Source organism: Nannobrachium achirus, assembly GCF_963921795.1.
Source record: "Nannobrachium achirus genome assembly, chromosome: 17".
Taxonomy (NCBI): domain Eukaryota; kingdom Metazoa; phylum Chordata; class Actinopteri; order Myctophiformes; family Myctophidae; genus Nannobrachium; species Nannobrachium achirus.
In genome coordinates, this window is record NC_137824.1 from 53,527,698 (window position 1) to 53,540,034 (window position 12,337).

General features: G+C 42.1%; 1 protein-coding gene across 1 annotated transcript in view; it reads right to left on the minus strand.

Moving 5' to 3' along the window:
* Window positions 1–1,146: 1,146 nt before the first annotated feature.
* The window catches only part of slc36a1 (solute carrier family 36 member 1), a 66,739-nt gene continuing 55,548 nt past the window's right edge, over window positions 1,147–12,337 (minus strand). Inside the window, exon 12 of the mRNA XM_080746232.1 lies at window positions 1,147–5,511. Coding sequence (XP_080602358.1) covers window positions 5,240–5,511 — 272 coding nt within the window. The 3' untranslated portion in view covers window positions 1,147–5,239. The remainder of the gene's footprint in view (window positions 5,512–12,337) is intronic.

The following is a 12,337-nucleotide window of genomic DNA, read 5'->3' on the forward strand; positions in this document are numbered from 1 at the left end:
AGCCAAGAAAATGTAATAAAAACTGAATAATAACGAGCCAATTATCATCATTACTATCTTGTTGTATTGTTAGCGGTCTTGCGGAACATTCCACACCAACAGTTTGCTGCTTGTATACCTGTAGGAGTTAGTTAGCGACCGTGACAATTAAAACCCCTCTTGTGAGATGGATAACAACCAATGCACGTTCAACATCCATAATGCATTTACACAAATGTACGTGCCTTAAGTGCCTGCCTGCGCGCGGCAACCATCTACAATATCACAGCTCATCTAAAATGCATGGCCGGCGTTGTTATCTGTGCATGCAGAACCGCACTGGAGGCTCCCTCAATTCCCAGTTTATATTAAGCCATTTAGACCTGCATCGTGTCCCTCTAGATTGCCACCACTTTAACCATTATTTTATGCTTTAACTATTGAAAAATAGCAGATATACAAGCTCACAAATCGTGAAAATGTGTGCAAATCTTTGAATACTGTATATACTTTTTTGAAGGGAACATTTGTAACTCAAATATTTGCTTCTGGGGGGTCCCGGATACATAATATTTTGAGACGGGGGTCGGTGGCCAAATACATATAATTCTAGGGTCCTTGACATGAAAAAGTTTGAGAACCACTGACGTAGAAACATAGGTTTTTCAGGGTCAAAATTCTAATATTCGCACATTTTCAAAAATAGCAGATCTACAAGCTCGCAGCGCGGCACTCTGTGTAGCGCTGTGAGCTTGTATATCTGCTATTTTTCAATAGTTAAAGCAGAATGATACGCAATATATTGTACCCGGTCTGAATAGCTTAATGACATTGCATCTCGGGCTGACCACAAAGTGCATTGCACAGCTTCGTTAAGAAAATTTAACCCGGGTGGAATTCTCCTCCTCCATCCCTCTCTGATCGTCCGCCTTCTCGTTTGTATCAATTAGGCGATGGACGCGATTACGCCAAACTGCTAGCATGGCGAACGCTCTGAACCTACTTGCACTTCAGGGACAAAGAAAGGCAACAAATATGCATTAAAGAAGCAAAGCCAGTCACAAACCCACCTCGGCCTTGAGTTGTCAAGTGTTGTTTTATTTTTGCGTTATCAGTGATTCACATGCACTACTGCACACTCTGACAACACACAAAGAGAAGGCTGAAAATGTTGTTTATAGTATTTAGCTGGGATTACAGTTTTTTTCCTTCTTTTTGGTGCTTACATTACATCCTTATTTACATAAGATGACAAAACCCAACAACATTATTGTAAAAAATACATTTACACTACCATTTTACAGAAGTAAAAATGACAAGGCCTTAATGAAATGCAAAGCCAAAGTGCCCATTCATAAGCGAGTGACCGTCTAATAGAGCAGCAAAATCAGAAGTATTAAAAACAGAAATCTAAGTCTAAAATCCATTTAAAAATATTAACACTGATTCCAGCTAAAAAAATAAAATAAAATAAAAAGTGGGCAGTTGTAGTTTGAAGCACAGTCCGAGGTGTTAAGTGACGATATAGTTAGGGCTGTCACGATTATGACATTTTACATGACGATTAATTGTCACACAAATAATTGCAATTAACGATTTAATTGTGTTTTTGTCATTGACAATTACATTTCTGTTTGGCTTTTAGGCTTTGAAGTTGCACATGGCAGATAGGACACATAACCTAAATATACAAAGAAATTACTGACATATTTGACAACTTTATACTTAAAAAAGAACATCGATAGAAAAAAAATAACATTGACAACGCGTCGCATCGCGACGCGTTGTGAGCTTGTAGATCTGCTATTTCCACTATTTTTGACTTTAAAAAAAAAATAAATGATCATTTTTCAACATGGAAACGATTATGACGATTATGAAAAAAAACATTTTGTCAAATAATCGCGATTAGACGATTATGTAATAATTGTGACAGCCCTAGATATAGTTTACTTTCCTCCCTGTGATGGGAGAGATCCAAAGGGTCTACCATGCTCCATGGTCGTTGCCAAGTAACTGACCATTCTATGACAGCTGATCTTTAGAATGCTCGGCACAATGGACCACGGTGACGTATTTGAGGGGACAGTAACAGAAATAATACTTGGGTGTGCTATATTGGCATTACGACAATAGAAATACTCCTATTATGAACATCTTAAGAAGGAATTATGGCGTTATACAAGCAATAACAACGTGTGCTACCTGCAAAGTGAATTTCAAAGACGCATACCAACTAGCTTTCCTGATTATCACAGGAGTTGGTAACTGACAGTGCACAGCTAGCTAGGCACTACTATCCCAACTATCATCACAGTTGGCAAACGTCAGTAATTCAGTTCAATCACTTTGGTCTGTCTTCATCTAGCTCTGGTCCATAGCGTTAGTGGAGTTCTCCCTAACGCTATGTTCCTCTACCTCCGTATTCCTTGGTAAAACCGTAAAACCCCGCCGTCTGGTCCGAAAACTGTTTCGCCCCTCACTAAACCAAAGGTATCAGTGGACAGTTGAAAGCTTACTCTATTTGGTGGACGCCGTCTGGACCCCCCCAACACACGCTTAAAATACATTTTAAGGGCGAAATGAAAGATAATCCACCAGATGGAGACTCCATTTCTTTTAGTTTTTTACTATTTGTCGTCGCCATCACGGCACCAACTCACTACTGCCGTACAGGTCAGAGGACCGAAATGCACCGCATTAACAGAACATTAGTCTCATTGGGTGTTATTCAGCTCTGCAACATTGGAAGCGCTGTTTCGTAAAAACAGTCTTCAACCAGGAAAAGTGTCTCCGTCAGGTGGATTATTTTTCATTTTGCCCTCGAAATTTATTTTAAGTGTGTGGTGGGGGGCCCAGACTGCGTCCACTAAGTAGAGTAAGCTTTCAACTGTCCACTGATACCTTTGGTTTGGTGAGGGGTGAAACAGTTTTTGTTATTTTCGGAGCAGACGGCGGGGTTTTCCGGTTTTGCCAAGGAATACGGAGGTAGAGGAACATAGCGTTAGGGAGAACTCCACTAACGCTATGGACCAAAGCTACTGTAGTCTTCATCCAGCCTGTACTGAACACTGTGCTACACTTTGGGAAGGTTGCCTAATATCTGCTGTAAATTGGAACCCTGGTCATTTTCTAATGTCGTCTGCTATTAGTGGACCGTAATATCATGACGAGAGATCTGTCCCCTGACAGAAATATTCAGTGCTCACAATAGCCGTGCGTCCTGTTGAAGTGTCCTTCTGCAAGGCACTGAATATCAACCGTTAATTGTCACAATTTGTTCTAAATTAGAGCCTCAACTAAAATGCTTAAAAATGAGAATGTATTAAAATAAGCGATACATTTGGGGGATATTTAAGCATTCAGAAAGCATTTCTGATAATAATAATAAAATAAAAAATCACCTATTTAGTGAATACATTAAAACAGTGGTGTCAAAATGGCAGCCCACAAAGGGATCCAATGCAGCCCGCAGGATTATTTCATTTCATGAAGAACATTTGCTGTTCACGGCCCAATTATTATGTATCTGTACGACAGCCGCTCTCGTGCTGTTATCTCTCCCTATCACTGTTTGTAGCCTGCTGCGCCGGCAGCTTGTTGTGTGTACTTAGGAAACAATAGACAGACCAAACACTGTGCGCGACTCTGGTCAACCCCCAGTATGTTCATGTCCTCAACAGGGCCGGTTCATTTCCCCTCTTGGCTATGATTAAACGAGAACATATTAGCTGTATCTGTGTATCACTCATGGTGGGACAGATCACAGGCAGTCACAAGGACAAAATATCACAAACCGTAGAGAAGTGAGTTTCAGAATCATTACCAGATTTTCACGAGAACAGATTTGGAGAAAAAGTCTTCGGTTCACCAGGTTGCTCTCAACGCACGTTGCCCTATTCTCCATAATAAACATTAGTGTGATGCTGATGATGGCGGCTTACAGTTGAAACACACTTGCTTTTTTGGCCACAATAAGGCGAGGAGTGCGTGTGTTTGTGCTTGCACAAAATGGTCTGGCCCGCATGAATTACTATGAATTAGTATTTTTTTCCCCCAGTCCAGACCCCTAAAATTAGTTTGACACCTCTGCATTAATATGGAAAAATACAAACACATCTAATTAAAAAAATAAAAGTTCTCAAAACAAGAGCAAAACCAAGTGTACAGAACTGCTCTTTCAAATGTCCCTTTTGTCACCATATCATTTCAGTTTTAAGCTTGGTTACGTTTTTATATTTGTATAATAGATTCTCAATTTAGTTCCTTGAAAATAAATGTGTGCTAGGCATTCTATATACAGTACATATTCAATGCATTTGGCATGAATAAAAGTGCACCAAAATTTCAAGGGGGGTGAGGGTAAAGTGAGGAGGCTTTGTTCTGAAAAGCTCTATATGAGAAGTAGCCTGGGTTTCTGAAAATAAAAATAATAATAAAAAGAAAAAGTCCATAAGGTCTCTACAACCCCAGCAACAGCTACAGAGGCTAATGGGCAGGTTGCGGTCCTTTTGGTTCCATTTGTACTCTCTGAGTTGAATTAACACTGAGGATCTTATTGTGTGTGAACCATGTCAAAAAACTTAACAAAACTGAGGTAGGTACCCTGGTTAAAACATTCAAATATTGAAGCACATAAACTATTCTCAATCGAACAAGAGGAAGGTATGGGTATAATTTCCATGTGATCTAAATAGTGAAAATCCTGTTTGTCCATTAACAAAATGACTTTGTTTTACTTAGTTATTGGAAGTGTTATAGATGAGTATTATATGACTGAACTGTATGCATGTATCTCAAATACAATAGCACGCTATGACTCAATAATGTCCTCACAAATATACTGACAACATTATGTACCACAGATCCTTACAGCATCATAAACTGAAATAAATTGCTTCACCGTCCAGAATGGATGACGTTGCCGACAGCAGTAAATAAATAGTAGAAGACGTCTATAGAGGATAACTACTACTTGGAGCTAGCCTTGGATAAATAACAGTTTCCGATTGGATCGCATGTGCAGTTTTGAGCTCCGAGCTCAAATAACTCGATTCAGACAAACCAGACTGCAGTCTCTCTCTCCTCCTCATCATCCTCCTCCTCAGGATTTATACTTAACCGTGTGCTGGTGTCGTGAGCAGAAAACAGCAGACCTACAAGCTCACCGACAAGTTGCGTCGCAACGCATCTCGAGCTTGTAGATTTGCCATTTTTTGGTGCGCGATATGGCACGTAAAACCAAGTACACATCGAGGGTTTACTGGATCATGTAGGAGAAGGCGTCGCCGTGTTTGTGCACGTTGCGTTGGACGATTTCCTCGACGGCGATGTAGGTCCCCGCCACGAAGCCTATCAGACCCACCAGGCTGATGACGGAGTTCTTGATGACCACCCACGGCGACAGGCCCTCCGCGTGATAGGTCAACATCTGGAGGATGGGCGGGAAGATGAGTGCCAGGAAGCTGCTGCTGACGGAGCCCACCAATGAGATCACCAGGTCCAGTTCTGGGATAAGAATGGCCAAGGCACCTGTGAGAGAGACATACACAAGAAAAGACGTGCGATGAAGTGAGAGAAACGGTTGAGACGCAGTTAAGGCTGTCACGATTATGACATTTTACATGACGATTAATTGTCACTCAGATATTTGCGATTAACGATTTAATTGTGTTTTTGTCGTGGACAATTACATTTCTGTTTGGCTTTTAGGCTTTGAAGTTGCACATGGTATATATGACACATAACCTAAATATATAAAAGAAATTACTGACATAATTGACAACTTTATACTTAAAAAAGAACATTGATAGTGGAAATAGCCGATTTACAAGCTCACAACGCGGCGCATCGCGACGCGTTGTGAGCTTGTAGATTGGCTATTTCCACTATTTTTGACTTGAAAAATAGATATATATGAAAACTTTTAACATGGAAACGATTATGAAAAATAATTGCGATTATGTCAAATAATTGCGATTATGTCAAATAATTGCGACAGCCCTAGACGCAGTGATTGACAGACTGAGCGAGACGGAGAAACAGAAAGGGAGAATAATGAGAGGGAGGAGGCTGAGAGTAAACCAGAAAAAAAATACAAATACAAATCCTCCTTGGGGAGGGAAGCACTGCTGGCCCTGACCTGATCACGTGTATCTGTAATTCTGTATTCCAGGGGTCTTCAACGTTTTCAGGCCACGGACCCCTTAGCTGAGAGAGATGAAGCAGGGACCCCCACAACCTTTTCATAGATTCCATATAGTTTCATCGTTTGACAGCACAATCATCAGGGATTCATATCAATTTGTGTTTTCAGATATTTAACCACTTGAGCCGTCATTACCTAATAAACTTGACCTTTCGCTCTGTACTTTAGTCTGCTCTTTTTCCCCTCTACACCAAACCACTTTGCCAAAAATAGCCGATCAACAAGCTCACAATGCCTCGCAGCGCGAGGCGTTGTGAGCTTGTTGATCGGCTATTTTTGGCTAAACCTCTCAGAATATGGACGCTAGGGTTCAAGTGATTAATATAAAAAATCACACCCGTGTGAAGTGGAGCTGTGTGTGTGTGTGTGTGTGTGTGTGTGTGTGTGTGTGTGTGTGTGTAGATCATGTGTACCGATTTTTGTGACTTTTGAAGAAAATATGTAGGAAAAGGAGCAAAAAGTGTGTTTTGGAGAAAATTCAAGATGGCGGAAAATCTATCCTGGCGCAAATGGGCGTGGCCTATATGGGGAGATGCGTCTTGACCCAAGGAATCCAGGGAAAAAAGAATTTTAATTTTCCGATCTACGGTTCAAGAGTTACGGGGCAAAACGTAAAGTGGGCCGTTATAGCGCCACCATGAGGCCGAGTGATGTAATTATTTTTCGATTCATTCTTAAAATCATTATGAATCTCCTCTCCGAGGTTTGAAACTGTAGCTCCTATGGTTTACGAGAGAAAAATACTTGAAAGTGATTTCTTGCATTGTCCCATTATAAGTCAATGGGGACAATTAAGCGTTGTTTTTTGCCGATTACGTCGGCATGGTAAGGCGGATCGGAACGAAAGGTAATAGAACACCATTCCCGGCCGAGCCGCACATTTTGATGTATATATTGCGCGAGTGGCGTAAATGGTGCGGCACTAGTTACGCGCCGAAGTCAGGCTACATACACACACACACACACACACACAGACCCACACAGCCACGTATAGGGAGCTGCACACAGCTCCAAAAAGGAGAAAAAAGGTTTATATCACACAAAGATTTGAAGGACCCCCTGTAGTAACTCTGAGGACCCCCTAGGGGTCCCAGACCCCCCAGGACAACAGAGTTAATGAGACAGAGAGGATCATTCAGGGGAGAAAAAAAAGGAGAGGAAAGCAGAACATACCGGTAATGTATTCCACACGTGTTAAGGAGGCATGATCTGAACAGGATCCGAGTGAACGAACGGCAGATGAGACAGAGAAGGAATGAAATAAGACGGATGAGACTTGAAGGACGAGGGGGACGCCAGGGAAAATGGAGTGAAACGGATACAGACGAGAGCCTAAAAGCTGCCCCATGTGGAGAGAAAATAACAGGCAGCGATTCATTGCGATTGCTGTAGGGGTGTAACGATATAGTAACCTAATCAAAAAATCTATTTTAATTTGCAATGATCTACTATATCGTTTGCAAAAGCAAAATATCGTACAATTTTGGCTTTGTATCGTATTGTATCATTTTAAAATGCGGTAATCGGTGTCAAATCGTTTTGCAATGCAAATAATTGATTGTATGGAAACTAAGTATTTGTGCCTTGTATTTGTCAATTTTAAGAGGGAAAATGAAAAAGAGGGGTCTAATTACCTTTCCAATCCAAATAACTACTCTTGGTCTATCGATAAATGTGAGTAATCTCTATGTTCATGTCAACGTGCGGGTTTGTCCATATGTGTTGAAATATAATGTCCTTGTATTTGCTAGAGAATCACAGTGTTTGCTTCCATAATAGATTTTTTACACGTTTTACACAGATTTGATTTCTTTGCTAAATAGTTACTATATCGATTTTAAATCATTGAATCGAATCCTATCACCATGAATGAACCAATAGCGTCCATGTATCGTGATGCGTATCGTATCGCTGTTAAAATGTATCGTTACACCCCTAGATTGACACTCCTCATGTGCCTCCGCGGAACACGGCGATGCCCACCGGCGACCCCGGGCATCATCTTCATCTATTGCTATGGTGATGGGGGAACGGCAGCAGGCAGCAGCTGTGCCAGGACAGAGCGCGCACGCCGGAGAAATCGTTCCATCCCACAGTGCGCTCAGTGGTTGATTTTTAACCCGTTTAGAACGGTTACACATTATAGTGTATTATTATTTTATGCTTTAACTATTGAAAAATAGCAGATATACAAGCTCACAGCGCGGCACCGAGTGCCGCGCTGTGAGCTCGTAGATCTGCTATTTTTGAAAAAACGTGAAAATTAGAATTTTGACCCGATTCTATAAGTGTCTTTTGAATCCTTCTAAGGTTTGAAAAACCCTATGTTTCTATGTCAGCAATCTGGCCAGCCATCGTCAAAGAAAAGGTCCATTTCACTTAGCTGGAGCTCAGTTGGTCTGTTCTTGAGAGACTACTATGTCAGTGGTGCTCAAACCTTTTCATGTGAAGGGCCCCCAAAATGATATTTATTTGGCCACGGACCCCCATCTCAAAATATTTAGTTCCAGGGACCACCCAGAAGCAACATTTGAGTTACAAACGTATATGAAAATACATAATATTCAAAGAATTTGCACACATTTTCACGACTTTTTCAAAAATAGCAGATCTACAAGCTCGCAGCGCGGCACTCGGTGCCGCGCTGTGAGCTTGTATATCTGCTATTTTTCACTGGTTAAAGCATTCAATAATTCTAATTCTAGGCCTAAATGGGTTAAATCTAAATATTTCATACACGTGCAGGCTACAGAAAGTCACCTTATATAAAGATAATCAAGAAGCACACGCCGGCGCACGAACACAATCTGACTATTAACCCATTTAGGGCCTAGAATTATTGAATGCTTTAACCAGTGAAAAATAGCAGATCTACAAGCTCGCAGCGCGGCACCGAGTGCCGCACTGCGAGCTTGTAAATCAGCTATTTTTGAAAAAGTCGTGAAAATGTGTGCAAATCTTTGAATATATGTATTTTCAAAGCGAATGTTTGTAACTCAAATTTTGCTTCTGGGGGGTCCCTGGAACTAGATATTTTGAGATGCGGGTCTGTGGCCAAATACATATCATTTTGGGGGTCCTTCACATGAAAAGGTTTGAGAACCACTGACATAGTAGTCTCTCAAGAACAGACTAACTGAGCTCCAGTTAAGTGAAAAGGACCTTTTCTTTGACGATGGCTGGCCAGATTGCTGACATAGAAACATAGGTATTTCAAAAAGTCTTAGAAGGATTCAAAAGACTACAAGCTTGCAGCGCGGCACTCGGTGCCGCGCTGTGAGCTTGTATATCTGCTATTTTTCAATAGTTAAAGCATTCAGTAATGATACACAATCATGTGTACCCGTTCTGAATGCGTTAATCCGTCACATGCCGTCCTCCTCTACGCTGAGTGAACGAGACAAGTCGATTGCTCTTGTTCTCCTTGTCTTGTTGTCGGACACACGTTACCAGCGACTGATAAAAAAAGGCCTCTTTGAACCATAATCAATCACTGGAGCGCCGCGTGTTCACAGTCTTTCAAATTAACCTTGGAGGGGGTGACGGCAAGGTCACGCTTTCATGTGACAAGTCGGGCCGGGAAAGCACCTTGCTGTTTATGCACGCTCAAAGGGAGTACAAAACCTGTCACTTATCTTTAAAAAAAAATTAATCTATTTAGACCGGGTACGCATTATTGGGTATTATTATTTTATGCTTTAACTATTGAAAAATAGCAGATATACAAGCTCATAGCGCGGCACCGAGTGCCGCGCTGCGAGCTTGTAGATCTGCTATTTTTGAAAAATCGTGAACATTTGAATTTTGAAGTGTCTATTGAATCCTTCTAAAGGTTTTTGAAAAACCTATTTTTCTATGTCAGTGGTGCTCAGACCTTTTCATGTGAAGGACCCCCAAAATGATATGTATTTGGCCACAGACCCCCCTATCTCAAAATATTTAGTTCCAGGGACCACCCAGAAGCAAAATTTTAGTTAGAAATGTTTGCTTTAAAAATACATATATTCAAAGATTTGCACACATTTTCACGACTTTAACTGTGAGCTTGTATATCTGCTAATTTTCAATAGTTAAAGTATTCAATAATTCTAGGCCTAAATGGATTAATAACAATTGACTCTTTGCGCAAGGACAGTTCTTCAAACCGCCCAATCAAACGAGACAGACGTGAGCAGAGAGGAGGGGAGGGGCAGGGGGGAGCCGGAGAGAGGAGGCGGGGTTGCACTCGGGAGAGTAAAACTACAAAGCTAAAAAAGGGCGAAAAGGGCGGCGGCGCTCCCTCGAGTAGGAGGCGCGGATCATCGGGCAACTTCAAAAAAGGTGCTGAAGTGGGAACGCTTGCGGCACACTAATTTGGGGAACGGACGGCCTCTTCCTGCCTCACGGAAAACAAAACGCGGAGGAGAAACACCCTGCTGCTTTGTTCCCATCAGCCTGCCGGCGCTCTGTATTCCAGAGAGCTCTCTGTACACTGGCACGGCTGGTCTTCAGAGGAACCAGGAGGATAACCGGAGAGGGGATTATGATGACGGTGGTGATTATTTTATACATGCAGAGTCAAGGGCCTTTGTTTTACCCAAGGTGAAGGGCTGGCCTTGCCAGGTGTGCACTCTGGGGAGAGTGCTTTTTGCAGGTCAATCAAAAAGGCAACTATGGGTTAAGGCAGCGGAAGCTTGTGATTGGCTGCGCAGAGGTGACGAAGGTCGGGGGGATGGAGATACACCTAAAACCTAACCTTGACCCTAATCTGAGTTCCCAGAAGTTCTTTTTTCCCCCGCCACTCCTAACCTCAGTAAAACTAACGCTGGTGAATGCTGACCTGGTGAAATGCTAACCTGCCGATGCTGGTTAATGTTGACCTGGTCAATGTTAAACTGGTCGGAGCAACGGTGCTTAACCAAGTTGCTTTTTTGATACACTCGGACTGAAAGACCAGCAAAAAATACTCTCCCGTGCGGTAATCCCATCCACAGAGTACGAGGTGATCGTCATACGGACAAAACACTGAACCCCAACATACATTACACACTTGTTGTATGTCAAACCAGGATCAGTGTCAGCTAAACACCATTCATGTAATGTACCGTTGGTGCCTGTTGAGATTGGCATATTTTCTGGGGCAACCTGCGAAGATCACACATGTCACACGTGACTTCTTCTTTTTTTCGTGTTTTACTTTCAAAAAAGCGCCTGCAATGTAGTGCATTTGTAACTACATTGCAGTGCACATAATGGGGTGATCACTGCTTGCCTCCTGTGAATTGTTTCATTAAGTATTTTTGTTTATTTACTTTTTATTTCGTTGCTGAGTGAGGTAAGCAGACAAAGTGACGTGAGTGAGATGAAAAAACCTGGGTGAAATCTGCCAATCTCAATAGGCACCAACGGTATGTAGAATAGAATTTGAAGTACAACAGCATGAAGGATCACTAAAATATCCATGGAAGGTGGGCCTTGTGCACAAAAAAAGTTTGAAAACCACTGGGTCTCGCGTGGCCAGACTATTGCCTAACGCGATTTGAAAATGCTCCCGGCATACAGTCTGGGGCACGGAAATAGAAACGATGAGTGCGAGATAGAGCAGATGTGATGCAACCGCTCCCTTGGTGCAGTAGCAATAAATAACAAGTCCTACTGGAAGCGTACATGTCTCCTTCCAATATTTTTTGGGGCATTATTTCGTCTTTCTCGGGTGTTGTTGGTTTTATTTCCATGATGTTTTCAAATATTGTCTTAAACTATACACCCATTACAAGAATATGCCGCCCGAATGACCCTGTCTGTGCGAGTGTGCTTCTGTTATGTTTCCAGTGGGACTACAGTTCCGCCAACTTCCGATACTCGCCGTTCGGGAGCTGCCGTTCCAGACTCTATATAGCATTCGGAGATTGTGGAATAGTTGTCTGGCTACGCGAGACTACTGGGTAAATAACGGTTTAGGGTTTTCCTCAAGTGCAGGGTGAAGTGCCATGGGCTTGGGCACCACTGGAACTGATCCAGTGACTGTCAAGCCTGAGAATGGTCTCTGAAAGCGCCTGGCTAACCCGTCAATGACAAATCTATAAATCCAAACTGCCACCCCAGCCCACCCACACACACAAGAAAAAGTGGATTTTAATGTGACGATACTCTCCGCCATGCTCATGCGCA